Raw genomic sequence first — 18,522 nt, 5'->3', positions numbered from 1 at the left:
AAAGGTTGATGGGTTTACATTGGAGGGAGCCCAAGAGTAACAGGCCTGTTAGGTATGCAGGGGGGATGACAGGAACTTCTATAATTTCACCTTTAATTCAGTGTTAATAGTTTATAATTTGTGCCAGATTAGACAATTATAAGAATGTAAGATTAACCTGCAGTTCTTGTCCATTATGTTGTTTTCCATGCAGGATCGGAACGGCCGCCTTGGTCGTGCAGGTCGTTGGCAGTAACTGGCCGAAGCCACACTACACCTTATTGGTAACAGGTCTGTGCCGATTTCAGATAGTGGAGGTTCTGAAAAAACGACCGTATCCTGTCGCTGAGGTGGAGCAACTGGACCGGCTAGAGGAGCTGAGTAGTAAAACTGAGTTTAAGGAGGCGCTAGGCGAACTTTCTGATGAGTTTTACAAGTATGCTGTACAGGTGGGTGATGGAGGGTAGTGACATATGTTTTTATCCTGGGGTTACCCAGAATTCTCAATAACAAATATGTTTCATTAAAGGCTGGGTGTTGACCTTATAAGAGCATGCGTACCATCTTAGTTATCATTCAGTTTGCCTAGTATTGTATATAACTATGATATGGCTGAGAAGCATTATGTCAGATATAATATGTATTTCTTCCCCCTTTTAGCTAGTGGACATGTTGGATAGCTCTGTGCCTGCAGTTGCTAAACTGAAGCGGTTATTGAATAATCTCCCCAAAGACTTACTTCCGGATGTCCTCACATCAATCATACGGACCACCAATGAGGAGAAGCTGCAGGTCAGGATTGTGAAAAGTATTGTGATTATGCACAGAAAACCTTTAACTGTGAGGAAAATATTAGGTCTATACAAGTTTTCAGCTTTTGGATGTAAAACAAGGGTGTTTCACTTTACTGAGAGTAAACAGAGATCTTGAAAATGGTTTGGAATGGAAACCCAAATTATCAACCAATTTGTTATTTTTTTTAATTTTTATTTAAATTACTTTTTGCTGTTTGGCACTTCATGGAGAGAGGCACAACCTCCTATGAAAGACAGATTAACCATAAAATATGCTAAAAATAGCAGTGCTTAAATTATGGTAGAAAGGAATGCCTTCTCATAGCTGGCATATATTGGCTTTTTTGGTGCACAGACAACCAAACAATGCACCATTTTTTAATGAAGCAAGCTCTTCATACTAAACGTGGCGAATTTTACTTTAGGTTAATTCATCTGGATGTGACCAGGGTCCTTTTTGACCCCCTCCTTAATTCTGGATGCCCTAATATTACAATTTCAAATGGACTGTCCAAGCAGACACATCTTTTTTTAAATTCATTTAAATTCAGCATCCAATAGTCCAAAAATCCTTCTAATGTGACACTAGCCCTAACTCTTCTTATTAGCGGTCATAGTAATAGCTATTAGTTAGGCTCTTAGTTTGGGTTTTATGGAGGTGTTCTACTCACAAGTAAGACATATATATACTTTTCCATGACTTCCAATAATCCACAATATTTGGTCATCTGTCACCTCTCAGTCTTAGTAGTACTGGATTAAAGGAATTGGGTAATTTGTAGTTTCTTCGTTGTCCTGGGAAGTAAATTTGCACCTATCATAAAATCTTGCCTCTATTCCTGCCCATAGTTATATGGATTGTTCAGCAGTCTCCATCATTGTCCCTAATCTTTCCATATTAACAAACAAATCACCATGTAATAATTTCCTTAACATTTTTTTTTTCTGAAACAGATTCTTGACGCTGTTGGGCTAGAAGAAAGATTCAAAGTGACCATCCCGCTCCTGCTGCGACAGATTGAAGGGTTAAAACTTCTCCACAAAACGCGCAACCCCAAAATAGATTCTGACAAAAGGGTATGCAATGCATGGAGCCAGTCCTTCATGTACCAGTGTGGGTAAAAGATACGGGAGGAGATTTATCAAAACCTGTCCAGAGGAAAAGTTGCCCATAGCAACCAATCAGATCGCTTCTTTCCTTTTTAACAAGGCCTCTGCAAAATGAAAGAAGTGATCTGATTGGTTGCTATGGGCAACTCAGCAACTTTTCCTCTGGACAGGTTTTGATAAATCTCCCCTATGGTGTTAGTCATAGGAGAAAGATTTGTGTTGTGTGATCTCATTAGTGGATTATCGACAGTTATACATTGTAACAGATCCAGCTGCATGTAAGCAGGAGGTCCAACCATTGGGACCACTACTGATCACAAGAACAAAAGTAAAATATCCCCTGAAATCAACAGAGTGCACAGCGCATGAGCGTTCAGTTCTCCATTCACTTTCTGTGGCTCTTCATCTCTGTTCTCGTGATCAGTGGAGGTCCCATCGATTAGCTTATTACCTTTGGTGAGAATTTAATGGATGAGAAACTACAAACGCTTTGGGCCTATTCACACTACAGGATTTCAGAGCGAAAATTGGATTCTTCTACACTATTCATACTGCAGAATTTCCGCGGTGGAAAATTCTGCTATGGAAGTTCAAATTCCAGACTCTGCAGAAAGAATAAACATGTTCACTCTTTCAGCAGAATTCAGCTTGGACTGCATTGCTGTCAATGGTGATGGAATCTCTGTCGACAATATCTCCAGGCAGAGATTCAATAGTGTGTATATGCCCTTAGAGGGAGATTACAGGGGTACTCCTCCCCTAGACATCTTATCCCCTATCCAAAGGATAGGGGATAAGATGTCTGATCGCGGGGGTCCCGCCGCTGGGGCCCCCGCGATTTCCTTGTTGCACCCGGCCTTCATTTAGAGCGTTGGATGCGGGGCTGGAGGCTTGTGACGTCACTGCCACGCCCCCTCAATGCAAGTCTATGGGAGGGGGTGTGACGGCTGTCACGCCCCCTCCCATAGACATGCATTGAGGGGGCATGGTCATGATGTCACAAGCCTCCGCTCTGCATCGCCAGTCATCCGGCACGGAGTGAAGTTTGTGGTGGGATCCCCGCAATCAGACTTCTTATCCCCTATTCTTTGGATAGGGGATAAGATGTCTAGGGGCTGAGTACCCCTTTAAGAAAATCTTGAGTGAAGGACCTGTATAGCAGTTGTTCAAAGCAACCAATCAGATTGCAGCTTTCTTTTTCAGAGGCTTTTTTCAAAATAAAAAGAAAGTCTGATTGGTTGCTGTGGGCAACTGCGCCACTGTTCCCTTGCACAAAGTGTGATAAATCTTCCCCTTGCCTTCTCCCTTATCTTCAGATTGTTGCGATCCGTCCTCTGAGGAAGCTTGGAGGAGGAGCAGGTAAACCATTTTCTCTGGAAAGTGCAGATGATGATGATGATGAGGATTCAGATGACATCATCTCATTAGAGAAGAAGATCAAGTCGTGCAACATGCCGGAGCCAGCAATGAAGGTGTGCGTAAAGGAGATGAAGAGGTGAGGATGGAAGTTATATCAATACACTATGACCCTTCCTTCCCCCATCACTTCTCTTGTAATGTTAACATTTTATCATCTTTCAGGCTAAAGAAAATGCCACAATCCATGCCAGAGTATGCACTGACCAGGAACTATCTGGAGCTGATGTCCGAGCTTCCGTGGAGTAAAACTACTAGAGGTAAGGACCATAGCATTTGATTGCTGTATTAATTCTATGTGTCCGTTCTACAATTCCTCAGGATGGCAAATATAGTTTATACTAGCTGAATACCCGGCGTTGCCCGGTTTTTCCTTCCTAATCCTTGTTGGGGAGGAAAATAAACAAAGGAGGAAGCTTTTGACTTCATATCCCGTCCTCATATATTGTTGTCATATCCCAACCCCATATCCTGTCCCCATATCCTGTCCCCATATCCTGTCCCCATATCCTGTCCCCATATCCTGTCCCCATATCCTGTCCCCATATCCTGTCCCCATATCCTGTCCCCATATCCCGTCCCCATATCCCGTCCCCATATCCCGTCCCCATATCCCGTCCCCATATCCCGTCCCCATATCCCGTCCCCATATCCCGTCCCCATATCCCGTCCCCATATCCCGTCCCCATATCCCGTCCCCATATCCCCACCTCCTAGTTAAGGGTTAAATTAACTATCCTATATTTTAGTGGACATATAAGTAACATGTGACCAAATATTATCGAAATATCTCCTGCCGTTTGGAAGTTATGCAGTAACATATATTTCCCATTGACTTGTATAGGACTTTAAACAAAAACCCCGCCCCTGGCAAATGGGGGTAAGTAAGGGTTAAATTACCTATCCTATGTTTGTTGTTGACATATAAGTAACATGTGTGCCAAGCTTCATGTTATTATCTTTAGCCGTTTGGATGTTTTTGTGGAACATACACACACACACATACATACATACACACTCTCTCACACACACTCACACACGTTGAGTTATATATATATATAGATTACAAAAAGCTTTGAGCAGAGTTTTTTATAATAATGTAGACAGGAATACAACTACTATTAATACAACTACATTATAATACTGCTCCTTTTGTACAAAAATTTAGCTTCTGTAATATTTCTCATGTGTGGAAAAATATAACTAACATAATGACTTGAAAAAGAGCAAATGGTCGGCACCGCTACCCCTATGATGCACTCCTAAGTAGTAACAAAATGGCGGTGAAAGCAAGAACCCTGGCGTGGGTCAGACAGTTCTGTGTTAGTACTGGCAGGCACTGTACACTAAGTGGTTCCAGATCCCTTGACAAACAGTAGTCTTAAAGGGGTACTCCGCCCCTGGCATCTTATCCCCTATCCAAAGGATAGGGGATAAGATGTTAGATCGCCGCGGTCCCGCTGCTGGGGACCCCGAGGATCGCCACTGCGGCACCGCGCTATCATTACAGCACAGAGCGAGTTCGCTCTGTGCGTAGTGACGGGCGATACAGGGGCCGGAGCAGCGTGACGTCATGACATCACGGCCCATCCCCTTAATGCAAGTCTATGGTAGGGGGCGTGACGACCGCCACGCCCCCTCCCATAGACTTCTATTGACTGGGGCGGGCCGTGATGTAACGATGCTCCGGCCCCTGTATTGCCCGTCATTACGTGCAGAGCGATCTCGCTCTGCGCAGTAATGATAGCGGGGTGCTAGGTGATAGCGGGGTGCTAGGTGATAGCGATCTGACATCTTATCCCCTATCCTTTGGATAGGGGATAAGATGTCTAGGGGCGGAGTACCCCTTTAATCAACGAAGATAAGAAAAAGCAGGGACGTCACTCACCAGGATACTGTGCAATTTCTTTTATTCAACGGTGCAGTAACATGGAGCACGGACGTAGCAGGTAGGGCTCAGCTCATCAGTGAAAGACTGGGTTACAGCTGTTGCGCGTGCGTATCACGCTTCTTCAGACCCTACCTGTACCATAATGCATCACCCTTAAGAATCCTCCCTCGGGTGACGCACACGAGACAGGTCCGTGCTTAATTAATCAGGTGAATATAAAAACAATACCGTAAAGCAAAGGACACAATAAAGATGACTAACAAGTACTGTAACAATGTTATTCAGAATACAAAACATGAAAAATGAACTTAAAAAATGATGAACTGTTCAGAGAAGCACACTATAGTCTACTCTCTCATTGAGTTAGAGGCTGTCCACAGCATTTAATTTTATAATCCATTTTGCTTCAGTTTGCAACAAAAGTTTCTTTATCTATATTTTCTCTGCTGCGGACAACCTCAAGTCCCTGAAAGAACAGATCACTACAGATACCTCCATGTGTAGCATTCATATGTTCAATGAAACGTGGTGCGCCTTTTTTCTTTCTGAGTAGACGTGTTCTCTGAACAGTGTACATAAAGTGCGTTTTGTGCTGCCAATGTAAAATCTGCTGCAAGAACATATCATGGCATAAACAACCCAGTGGGTTCTACAGGTGATTAAAGTGTTGATATGTATGAATTCACCTCCAATATATGTAGTTTTTTCCTATTTTCATATTGGGGCACCAGGTACAGGTTCCACACTTATGGTTCTCTGTGGGGCCTGATCTTGTTAGCCAGTCATTCATTTTTGATTTTAAACAGAAGTTTCTACTGGTAACAACATCTCTAAGGTTTTTGCTGCGCTTGAATGTTACTAACAGTCTGTCATGTACTAGTTTTCCTAGTTCAACATAATTTTTTATCAAGGGCCAGTTGTTTATCAAGGACTGCAGTTTTAATCACTTTTTCTAGGGGGCTGAATTTAAAGGAAAAAGAGAATCTAGGTGGACTCGTATCAGACAAAAATTTTCTTTTTCTCTTTTTCTTCTATTGGACTTCAAAAGATTTTCTGTCTTGCGTAAGCACTCGATTGAGAGCCTCATTTAGAATAATTTCTGGATACCCTCGTGCCACCAATCTCTGCCTCAGTTCGCCAGCCTGTAGAAGAAATTTTTCATCTGAATCATTTATACGTCTAAGACATAAGAACTGCTCATAGGGCAGTGCCATTTTTGTATGTAAAGGATGGTAGCTTATAAAGTGAAGCAGAGAATTGGAGGCCGTGGGCTTTCTAAACCCAGACGTTTGAAGAGCACCATTTTTTGCCTCTACCATTACATCAAGGAATTCGAGCTTTTCAGCATCAATTTTGTGGGTAAATTTTAAATTCATTTCATTGTGCTCGTTAAGAAATTTAACAAATTCCCTGAAGTCCGTCTCAGTGCCATCCCAGGCGATGAACACGTCATCGACAAACCTGAGATAGCACCGGACGAACTTCAGGAAGGGATTTTTAGATGTAAAAACATATTTTTGTTTAAAAGTGGCGACATAAAGGTTTGCGAATGTACAGGCCACGGGGGTGCCCATGGCCACACCCCCGATTTGTCTGTACCAAACCTCATCAAACAAGAAGAAATTATTGTTTAATACAAAGGCTAGGGATTCACAGATAAATTGGATGACATTCTCTGATTTTCCTGAGTGTGACAAAATTTCTTTTATACATTCTACACCTTTTGTCCTGTGGAATGCTAGTGTATAAGTTCTCGATATCAATTGAGGCTAATAGCATGTTTTCTGACCAGGCTAAGTCCTGTAAAAACAGGAGAAATTGATTAGTGTCCTTTACCAGTGATGGCACTTCTTGCAGAAGAGGTCGCAGTAGCCACTCCAGATATTGGGAGAGGGGCTCTGTGACTGAGCCCCTCCCCGAGACGATGGGTCTCCCGGGGGGGGGGGGGGGGGGCCGTAAGGCTCTTATGGACCTTCGGCAAGAAGTACCATCGCGGGCTTGAAGGAAACGGGGGAATTAGTTTTTCTGCTCTTTTTTTGAGAGATTACATTGTGCTCAACTGCCTTCCTTAACAAACCTTGCACTTTTTCTTTTGTTCTTGGCACAGGATTGCTCTGCAATTTTTGATAGGTGAGAGAATTACTTAAATGTCTAGATGCTTCAGAAGCATAATATTCGGAAGTCATAATAACAATATTGCCGCCTTTGTCGGCTTTTTTTTATAAATATGTCGTCCATCTTTTTTAGATGCTCCAGCTTTTTTCTCTCACCTTCCCCTAAATTGCAGGGATCCTTCTTATAAATCAGAGCATTAACCTCACGTAGGACATTATTATGAAAAATGTCAAGGTTACTCCCTGGTGTCACTTGGGGACAAAAGGAGGATTTTATCCCACCCTTGAAATCCTCAAGTGACCAGTTGGTGTCATCCGTAATACTGTCATCCCCAGCTACGTCCTGTAAATCAATGAGGTGGTCTAGACATTCTAATTCACTTTCAGACGCGTCTTTTTAAAACACTAAACCCTAATGGGCCAATTGATGCCGGGATTTCTCCTTCTAGTGGACTTTGTATTTCATTTTTATTTGCATACATTTTTTTAAAGTTTAGTTTTCTAACTGCCTTGGACAAATCCACTTCGAAGTCCACTATGTTGAAATCTTCGGTAAGACAAAAATGAAGTCCTCTGCTCAGTAGCGATAGTGTCTTTATCAAACGTTTTTTCTGTAAGATTGATCACTGCACAAGTGTCCATATCTATTGCTAGTTGTTCCATGACACTTTCTTGTTTCTCGAGGTGTTCCTTTTTGGTCGAATCGAACCTTCTTCTCCCCCTCTTTCTTGGCCCCCTCCTGCCTTTCCTCCTAAAGGGCCATTTTTTTTTCGTTGTGTCGGTTTTTTCGTAGGTTTTTCTTGATCGTTAGTGTTAGAATTTTCTTTCTGAGTTTTTTGGTTATTCTAATTTTTTTGGTGTTTTTTACTGGAGTCTTCATTGCCGCTTGAGTCAGACTCTGTGGTCCAGTAATCAGTAGACTTCCGTCTATTCTGTTTGTTCTGTGAGCGTCTTGGGCGTTGTTTTCTTGAGCCCCCTACAGGAAAAACTGTCGGTTTCGTAGTCTAACCGATCTCTTATAAATTTGTCTTTTTTTTGATCTTTTATTACTGACTGCAAAGCGAAAAAAAATGTATCCATTTTATTACAGAAAGACTGGAACTGTTCATCCTCCAAATGAGCTCTTAGTTCCATTTGGAGGATGAACAGTTCCAGTCTTTCTGTAACATAATACTGCTCCCTATGTACAAAAACATTTACTACTATTAAATGTTATCTACAAAACCAAAAGGCTTTTATTCACCAATATGTTAAAGGAGTACTCCAGTGGAAAACTCATTTTTATAAAAATGAACTGTCCAGAGAAGGAGAGGTTTGCTATGGGGATTTGCTTGTACTCTGGACAGTTCCTGACACGGACAGAGGTGTCGGCAGAGAGCACTGTGGTCACACTGAAAACAATTCCACAAAGAAAAGAACTTTCTAGAAAAATGTCATGGGGTTCCAACATTTACAGCCATGACTGTATGAAGGCCCCCAGGTCTTCTTAGTCGTGCCCCAGGCTGCATAACACTGACAGGCATGAGAAAAATAGAGTTTAATAAAATAATTCAAAAAGATTCCTAATCCCCCCCCCCTTCCCAATTAAAAATCCATACATTTCCCATATAAAAATTTTTTTTAGTATAAAACATAACATTTATATACATATCTAGTATTGTCACGTCTGTAATGATCCAAACTTAAAAAAAAAAAGAAAACCATTAAAAAGTCATATGTAACTGAAGTGATACTAGTAAAAATCTATAAATTTTTCTGCAAACAGGAAATAAAATTTTTTTTTATTCGTAAGTTATATAAACTGTATGAAGCTGCCGGGACACATGGCTTATTGTGGACTTCACCAATCAGGCTGCTGTCCGGCATAAAAGGGATTATCCAGGATTAGAAATAGGGGGCCGGTTTCTTAAAATAACAACACCACATGTGTTCTTGAGTTGTATGTGGTATTGCAACTGAGTTCCATTGAGGTAAATAGATCCAAGTTGTAATACCGCAGACAACCTAAGGACAGGTGTGATGCTGTTTAGAAAGAAATCAGCTATTTTTCTAATGCTGGATCTAAAAGCAGTAAAATGAATGTTACGGTTGGTTTAAGCGGCTGATCGGGACCTCCGCTGGTGACAGACGGATAGTCACCCTGCCTCTTCTATGCTCCACTTTTCTAGTCTGGCTAGGCAGGCTGGAGAAGCAGAGCACCAATAACACTGATCTATGCTATGCTATGACATAGCATTATTCAGTGTTAGCAGTCAAAAGATTGCATGTAATAATCCAATGTGGGGGATTTAAGGATGGTAGTAATAAAGTAGTAAAAAAAGGTCTTAATAATATAAGTTTACCCCATTTTAACTAAAAGTTTACATCTCCACCTTCCCCTCCCCTTGTTTTCCAGGTAATTTACCTGCACCTGCACTCACAGCTGTCAATCAAGGAAGTGTGTCCATGACGCATGGACACAGCAGGACTAGCAGGATGTGTCCAAGCAGGCAGGGGGGGCAGTTGTTTGACTGGCTTTTTCAGTATGAAATACAATTTTTTTTTTAAATGAAAGCAATTGCAAAACCTATTGGTTTTGCATGCTTTACAACATATCAAAAGTTTTTGTATCTGACAGTGCCCATTTAAGGACCAGGCCAATTTTCATTTTAGCGTTTTTGTTTTTTCCTCCTCTCCTTTGAAAAAAATAGTTATGGATTTTAACCCAAAGACCCATATGAGGACTTGTTTTTGCACGACCAATTGTACTTTGTAATGACCACCTTCATTTTACCATAAGATGTACCATGTAACCAAAAAATTTCTATTTGTGGGTGGAAATTTATAAGAAAACTGCAATTTTGCAACTTTTGGGGGCTTTGGTTTTTATGCAGTGCACTATGGTAAAATTGATACATTATCTTTTTATTCTGTAGGTCAATGCGATTAAAATGATAACCAATTTATTTTGTTTTTCTATTATTGTACTACTTTAAAAAAAGCTAACTTTTTTTTAAACAAAATTCCTGTGCCTAAAATTGTCCTTTTCTGACCCCTATAACTTTTTTTTATTTTTTTTCCATATACGGGGATGTATGAGGGCTAATGTTTTGCACCAGGATTTGTAGTTTTTATCTGTACTGTTTTTGCTTTGATGGGACTTTATGATTGCTCTTTATAAAAAAAATTAAAAAAAATTCTAATATGATGTGATTTAAAAATCTGTATTTTTGGTGTTTGATATTTTTTTATGTTTACAACTTTTACCATGCGGGATCTTAAAAATAATATTTTAATAGTTTAGACATTTACGCACGTGGTGGCACCATATATGTTACATTTTTTGTACAGTGGGAAAATAAGGATCATTTTTTTTATTAGGGGAGGGGGTTTTATATAGGGATAAGATGTCAGATCGCCGGGGGTCTCGGCTGCTGCACCCACCTGTACGGCTTCCACCTCACACCAGCAACGCTGGAAGCTTCGGATCCCGACCACAATGGCGGACGAGTGTGACGTCACGACTCCGCCCCGTGTGACGTCACACCCCACCCCCTCAATGCAAGTCTATGGGAGGTCCGTAACGCCCCCTCCCGTGACGTCACGCTCGTCCGCCATTGTGGTCGGGATCCGAAGCCTCCAGCATTACCGGTGTGAGGTGGAAGCCGTACAGGTGGGTGCAGCAGCAGCAGAGATCCCGGGGGTCACCAGCAGCAGGACCCCTCCGATCTGACATCTTATCCCCTATCCTTTGGATAGGGGATAAGATGTCTAGGGGTGCGGAGTACCCCTTAAGTCTCCATGGGGGACTTTTATATGCAATCATTATATTGCATTTACTTTATAATGCTATGCCTATGGCAAAGCATTCTACAGTGTGATCGGCTATCGACTGATATAGCCTGGCTAAGCCAGACTACATCAGTTAGATCAACGGTAGAAGGCACCCTCCTCTGCCATTTTAACTCATGGAAATCGCTTTCACTTTAGATGCCGTGATCAGCTTTGATCACGGCATCTAAAGGATTAATGACCGGCAGCGGGTCTGAAGTGAGCACAGCTCCTGCTTTTGCTTCAAACGCAGCTTAAAGGGGTACTCCGCTGCTCAGTGTTTGGAACAAACTGTTCCCCCTGCCATAGACTTGCATTGAGGGGGTGGGGCATGATGTCATGAGGGGCAGGGCTCTGACATCGCGAGCTCCCGGCTCCAGCCAAATGCTGAGCAGCAGAGTACCCCTTTAAGGATTGTGGGCGTACAGGTATGCCCTTGGTCCTTAATGCGTACCTGTTGGATTCCCCCACCACCACAAAAAAAAATGTTTATATGTTGCTCAGTACCTCATCCTGATCATGTACTTCAAATTTTTATGTCTACGACCTATCTTTCTTTCAGAATTACCTTTATATACTTGCCATCATTTGCTCAGTTAGGTTTCTGTCCATGCAGAGGCATGGGGCGTGTCCCTTTCTTCTCCTCACTGTAATGACTCCTCCCCCACTCTGCTCTGACTCACAGAGGGCCCTGAACCTGCAGAGCTGTCAATCACTCATGGTGTCCATGACATGTCGATGACCACTGAACAATGCAGGACAGGCAGAGGGACCCCTAGTGGCCAGTTTTTTGACTGGCTTTTTCAGTATGAAATACTGAAAATTTTCTGATGAAAGCAATTGCAAAACATATTGTTTTTGCATGCTTTATAACATATCAAAAGTTATTGTATCTGACATTGCCTTTCGTCCATTTCGTTAAAGTCCATGGGATTGTGCTTCAAGGCGAGGTTTCTGATGGAAATTCCTAGCGCATTTCGCCTCTCCATTCTATAGTGTGAATATGCCCTTAGAGTTACATTGACTATAGCTGTTCTAGCTGTAATGATGTAGTCATGCTGTCTTTGCACGATGGAATGTCCGCACGGAAAATCTCTGTACGGACATTCCACTGACTGTGGAACGCCGACTAGGACTGCTTGGAAATGTGCCGTCTCATAGACATGTCTATTCTTTTTTCGGAAATGTTGCCATCTGAACAGTGCAGCAGAATCCCATTGATATCAATGAGACTCTGCTGCTGCGGAATTCTGCACAGAAGTTTAATTGTATGAACATGACCTAAGGGTATATTAACACGGCGGAATGTCCATGCCGAGTTCTGCAGAAATATTCCACACGGACATTCCGCAGCAGTAGAATCCCATCGATTTCAATGGAATTCTGCTGCACTGTTCACACAGTGTTAATCCTAATTCCGGTGTCTGAAAAAGAATTTGCCTTCTATGAGAAGGCACATTTCAGAGCAGTCCTAGCGCCCGCGGGATTGTTCAAATGTGTGCAATGTCCGCATGTGTTTTCAGTGTGGAAACTGCATATTTTACAGCGTGTAAACATGTGTGGTTACATTACCCTCCTGACTCTTATTGATCTTGTGTCTGTATTATACTATACTGGAGCGCCCCCTGTGTGTGTGGCAGCTGTTGCGTTGTGTGTTTGTTTTATGACATGTGTCTGTCTTGTGTGTCTTCTTCCCACGCTCATTGGGATTGTAAACATGAGATGAAGACTCTTTGACTCCGAGTCATGTGAAATAATATTTGTCATTTTTTTGTGTCTGCGGGCTGTCTTCTACTTCTTGCTGTGTTTTTATATTCTGTTCCCCATGAAAACAAGTCGACTTTGTAAACTTTCTGCCCCTGCTATCTGGTGTCAGCAGTCAGAACAGCTGTTATTTTAGGAATGGGTCCAAGACTAGCAGCACTAATGCACAGCATGTACCCTGCACTGATACAATGCCCTCTTCCCATGGGAAACCTGCAGGCGCTGAATGCAGATGCACGCACTCGCCAGCCTTCATGATTTATCTGAGACTGCAGCAGGGAAAACGTAGGGGGCTTGGTCCAGGGGGATTTTCTGCCATTAAAATGCTGGGACCCCTACTGGCTCTTATGCTGTTGTTTAATTTCCATCAAAAAGTTTCAGGGCAAAAATGTCTCCAATTTTATGAACCTAAAGCTTATTATTTAATCTAGTCAGAAAGTCCTGCCATAGTAGTGGATGCATAAAATAGCCTTCCTGCAGAAGTGGTCGCTGCAAATACATTGGAGGAGTATAAGCATGCATGGGATAAGCATAAGGCTATCCTTCATATAAGATTGGGCCAGGGACTATTGATAGGATTCAGAACATTGGGCAGACTAGATGTACCAATCTGCGTCTCAATTCTGCATTAGGGCTCGAGACAAATTTATTAAGACCGCAGTTTTATTCACTGGGTGTAACTCAAACTACACTGAAGTAAGATGCATCTAATATATTAAGTGTGCATCTAAACACATGGCTTTGGCTGTCCATGGACCTCTGAATTGAAATCTGTGCCAGCTATGAGTTAGTGTTAATGTTTTTTTTCTGTAAGTTGCGTCAATTTCTGGCGTAAGTTGTATGATCTTTTGATCAAGAGCAGGCCAGACACCCTCCCACTAAACCCCATCCATGAGCTGTTAGGGCTTGTTTGCCCACCAGAAAACTGTCTTACAAATGGCCACAGATCCCGTAGATAGGCACTTGTGTAAAGACTTGACAGTTCTGCAGACAGGGCCATTTGCTTCATTTGTCAGCCACAGATCCCTTTTTAGACAGGAAGATGTGTGGACGTGTCAAAAGTTTTGATCGGTCGAGGTTTCAGTGCTGGGACCCCCCCCAATTTAGGATTACTCCCCAACTCTTAGTGGTTTTTGTAACTTATAATGAAGCAACAAGACAAAGATTGCTAAGAGCTGAAGAGTAATGTTATTGCCACACACCCTTTCCTGCTTATACTCCTGATTGGTGGAGGTCGCAACAAGGAAAACCCGACCAATCAAAACTTTTAACATATCTCTTACATATCAAAAGTTGTTTTAAATGACAGGTACACTTTTTTAAAGTTGCCTGAATCTGTCAGTTTTGGCAGGCTCATGTATCTAACATGTATATCTACCTGACTCTTTCCTGACAGCCTATGTCAGGGAAATACGGGTTGTGCAGTTTGGATTTCAGCTGTCTAATCATTTGGTGCTTGGGGAGATAAGCTGCCGCCAGAAGAGTCTGGAGGCTGTCTCCCCATTCAGAAGACAAATTAAGCCTGCATGTGTATGGGAGCTAGAGAAAGAGATGTCAACTGAATGAGCATTCTGCTGACTTCTATCTGAAATCTATGGCCAGCTAATGGCATGAGGTCAGCAGATTTTTTTTATTGTATTTTTTTTTTTTTGACCCTTTATTACATAGCAGTGTCTCAGCACAGTTTGAGTTCTGCTTAGACCTAGAACTATTAGAGTGTTACTAGTGATAACTGGCACTTGCCTTAGTACTCGTGTCCTTTTTATCACCAACTAATGGGTAAAGGTTTTTGTAGGGCAATTTTTCTATTTTCCACTGGTACTATTTTAAGCCTCAGTAACTGTGACTCACCAGCAGGTGGCAGCAGTGCACTGATGTATCTCATTACATAACCTGTTTACATGCTGCAAAACACAGAAATCTCCAAACTTCCAGACTCTCTTCCATCTTTTTTTTTTTTTGCCAGATATTTATCTTATAAGATTTTGTTGTTTTAAGAATTTTGTGTCCTTTTGCACTTTCATGTTTATGTTGTCATTACAAGAGTATATAGAGCTGGGGATTCTTGAGGGGTGTGCGTTTGATACACACATTGCGTGCAGTATTGTGTATTGTTTAGTGTCATCGACCCCCCACTTCTCCTTCCAGATTCCTGGGCTTGTTTTGGACTGTAGGAGGATTGCTAGTCAGGGGTCGATGTTTAGATTGGAAAAGGACCGGCAATAGCTGCGCTTCTCTGTTTTAGACTGCGCAGAGGGATGTTACTGCACAATAGAGATGTAATATCATTGCTCTGATAAAATATACATACATACTTTTTTTTTTTTTACACTAAACTGTTTGCAGAAACCTTTTAAACTTCATAATTATTTTAATCTGACATTGGAAGACACGACAGGTGCAAGATACAGGTGGTTGTGGAAAATAAAAAATTAACATGTAAGTTAAGTTTAGAACCTTTCAGAGCAAAGTAAAAAAAAAAAAATGTTAATATATAATATGCCAGTTTGTTGTTTTTATGCCCAGACATCTTGGCTTTAGAAGTAAAACGGCAAGATACCACTTTCTTCTGCAGATTATATGGTGCCAATCGGGTGCTGGGGATTGCAAAGCAATTTACTTTTACTGTATTATAGTCATTAGGGGCCCTGTTTTATTGCTTGATTTATTAATTTCTATCTTTCTGATGAGGTATACAGATCATATTGCTGACCGTTGTCTCCTGAGCGTGTAAGTAAAGTATTGGCTCCCTGCGCAGTTTAGGGACGTTTCTCCCCCCACTGGCTCCCACATATCTGAAACACCAGAGAAATAGAAAAGTAAACATTCCCAGAGGCGGCTAATTTTCTCTGTTTTTCGTGGCGGTCAGTTTTCCGTCGTCATTGCAATTTCAGGAAAAGAAAATAAAAGCTCTAAAGAACAGAGCAGACAGGAGTTTGGTGCGTAGCCAGCTCATTGTTCCTGCAGAGCAAGGAGGAACCTATAACTACTCATGGGATGGGAGGGGGGGGGGTACTTGGACTGAGCAAAACATTGCCCTATTCCCAAGGGATGTCTGACATTCCAGCTGTGTGACACAGACCTAAAATAAGCCACATGTTGTCTGTGGTAGAACGCAAGGCCCTCACGGCACATATAGCCTCCTTCATGGCTAATCATTATGGGGGAGATTTATCAAAACCTGTGCAGAGGAAAACTTGCCCAGTTGCCCATAGCAACCAATCAGATTGCTTCTTTCATTTTTCACAGGCCTTCATAAAAATGAAAGCAGCAAGCTGATTGGTTGCTATGGGCAACTGAGAAAGATTTCCTCTGCACAGGTTTTGATAAATCTCCCCCTATATGTTCAGATTCTATTCCTTTCCAGCAGATTTACAGCTAAATTCAGTCATAAGTAAAAGTAGCCAAAACTTCTATGAAGTTTTTCAACCACCACAACTCCCTCACGTGTGGTTACCTAGCTTTCCTGGAGTCCTGACTAGCAATTTGCCTGGTTTATGCAATGGTACTGTAGCAGGGAATGAATCCTTGCATAACTACTCTGCTTTGTCAGTCAGCAAAGCTCATTGTTGTCAACACTCTGCTTTTCCAGGGTCAGATTGACATCAGGTTACTAGCGAAAAGGTATGCTGAAAAACCATGAACCATGGCAGGTATATTCACTCTACTAGACTGAATGCAGTCCACTAGTGACTGTGGGGGAGATTTATCAAAACCTGTCCAGAGGAAAAGTTCCTAAGTTGCCCATAGCAACCAATCAGATCGCTTCTTTCATTTTGCAGAGGCCTTTTTAAAACTGAAAGAAGCAATCTGATTGGTTGCTATGGGCAACTGGGCAACGTTTCCTCTGGAGAGGTTTTGATAAATCTCCCTCTATGTTTTTGGTCCATTTCATGTAGTGTTTGTTTTTGCAGGACTGAAAAACCCTACCATTCTTTTCATTACCACAAAATACTATGGGGGGGGGGGGTTATTTTTCAAAGGATTTATGTGTTTTTTTTTGTTTTTTTTCACGTAACTTTGGCGCAATACTTTGGCGCAGTGTCTTTTTGTGCCAAAGTTTGGCGCATTTTCTCCACTGTCATTTTTACAACTTTCTCAAAATCACACAGTCCTGTGTGTGATTTTAACTTTAGTCAGTAATTCATCATTTGCGCCAATTGATCTTTGGCGCAAATCCTGGTTTTTTTTTTGGCGCAAATCCCCGCCAAGAAATTTTGCACATGGAAAACACACTTAGCAATGTCAGAAAATGTAAAAGCATCAAAATACATTAACATTTTTTTTGGGTGAAAGCAGCGACGCCTCCAGGACTGCTCAATACCATCCTGCGACATAGTTGTCTCTGAGGAACCTTCACCCTCCGTTGAGCCAGCATTGGACATGGCCACACAGGTTCAGGAAAGGTAAACACTAAAGCAGTGGTCTCCAACCTGCGGACCTCCAGATGTTGCAAAACTACAACTCCCAGCATGCCCGGACAGCCAACGGCTGTCCGGGCATGCTGGGAATTGTAGTTTTGCAACATCTGGAGGTCCGCAGGTTGAAGACCACTGCACTAAAGTAACAAAACAAAAAAAACTTCCCAAGTTGAAAATAAAATCCATTTCACATGGGGGCTATAAACCCCACAAAAGAAAATAACTCATGTCGCTTGCTGATATACTGCAGGAGGGACCCCGAAATGGCTGCTCTACAGGGTAAAATACGCGTCCTCTGTGGTGGTGACTTCTGTGTAAAAGGCGCTGGGAACAGCTGATTTCAACATTTCAGCCAAAATTACTAACAACTTGCACCAAATGAGAAATTTGGTGCATGTCCACGAAACCAAAGTGAAAAAAAAAGGGTAAAAAGAAATTGTCAACAGGCAAAATTGATAAATCCCCCCCCTATGTGTATGAGAACTGGACTGAACATGATAGCTAGTATACAACATTCTGTCTGCTGAAGTGAAAAGACCCATCAAATAGGTCAACATACCTTTTTACTGCTGTCCAAACCAATGTCTCTGACATTCCTGGTAAACATGATGTGAATCTATCTGGGTTCTGACACTATAATATACTCGCGCATCATATTACTTGCTAGTGACCCTTAATAATAAAGGTTGTTAATATCTGCTGCCTACATGGGACCAGTCCTGGCTATTGGTCTGGGTTAAACTTCCACAGTCCTATATATCAGGCCGCAGGGCATTGTGAAATAATCAGTTCAGGGCTGTAAGTTTCCTTATTATAAAGCCCAGTACTGTCTCACTCCTCATCTGTATGGCAGAAGACCCCACCTAATCCTGCATCGGGGATTGTCACCGGCTCCATTGTTCAGAACGTGACGCAACAATCTCTAGGGAAGGATATGTTTTAAGCTGGGAACTTTAAAAAGATCAAAGGAGTAGAGTCCTCAAATTTGAAATGAAGTAAGATGAAACGAAGGACCAGGCAAAACCAGGCTCTGCAGAGCATTTATTTCCCACTCCACAATATCAGGGTGTGAGAAGTGTACGTGTGTGTAGAAGGGTTTACCAGGCCGTGCACAAACTTGTACTGGGTCATTTTTGCTGCGGAAGCTATTTTTTTTTTTTATATATATTTAGATAGAGATATATATATATAATATATATTTAGATATATATATTTGCTTGGTC

At 41.8% G+C, this 18,522-nt stretch overlaps 1 protein-coding gene across 1 annotated transcript in view; it reads left to right on the top strand.

Moving 5' to 3' along the window:
• Positions 1-18,522, top strand: part of LONP2 (lon peptidase 2, peroxisomal) — a 72,112-nt gene that overhangs the window by 3,558 nt on the left and 50,032 nt on the right. Inside the window, exons 2-6 of the mRNA XM_056525636.1 lie at positions 194-428; positions 640-771; positions 1,728-1,850; positions 3,200-3,378; positions 3,465-3,559. Coding sequence (XP_056381611.1) covers positions 194-428; positions 640-771; positions 1,728-1,850; positions 3,200-3,378; positions 3,465-3,559 — 764 coding nt within the window. The remainder of the gene's footprint in view (positions 1-193; positions 429-639; positions 772-1,727; positions 1,851-3,199; positions 3,379-3,464; positions 3,560-18,522) is intronic.

Source organism: Hyla sarda, chromosome 6 (assembly GCF_029499605.1).
Source record: "Hyla sarda isolate aHylSar1 chromosome 6, aHylSar1.hap1, whole genome shotgun sequence".
NCBI classification, from domain to species: Eukaryota; Metazoa; Chordata; class Amphibia; order Anura; family Hylidae; genus Hyla; species Hyla sarda.
This window is presented reverse-complemented; position numbering and strand designations above follow the sequence as displayed.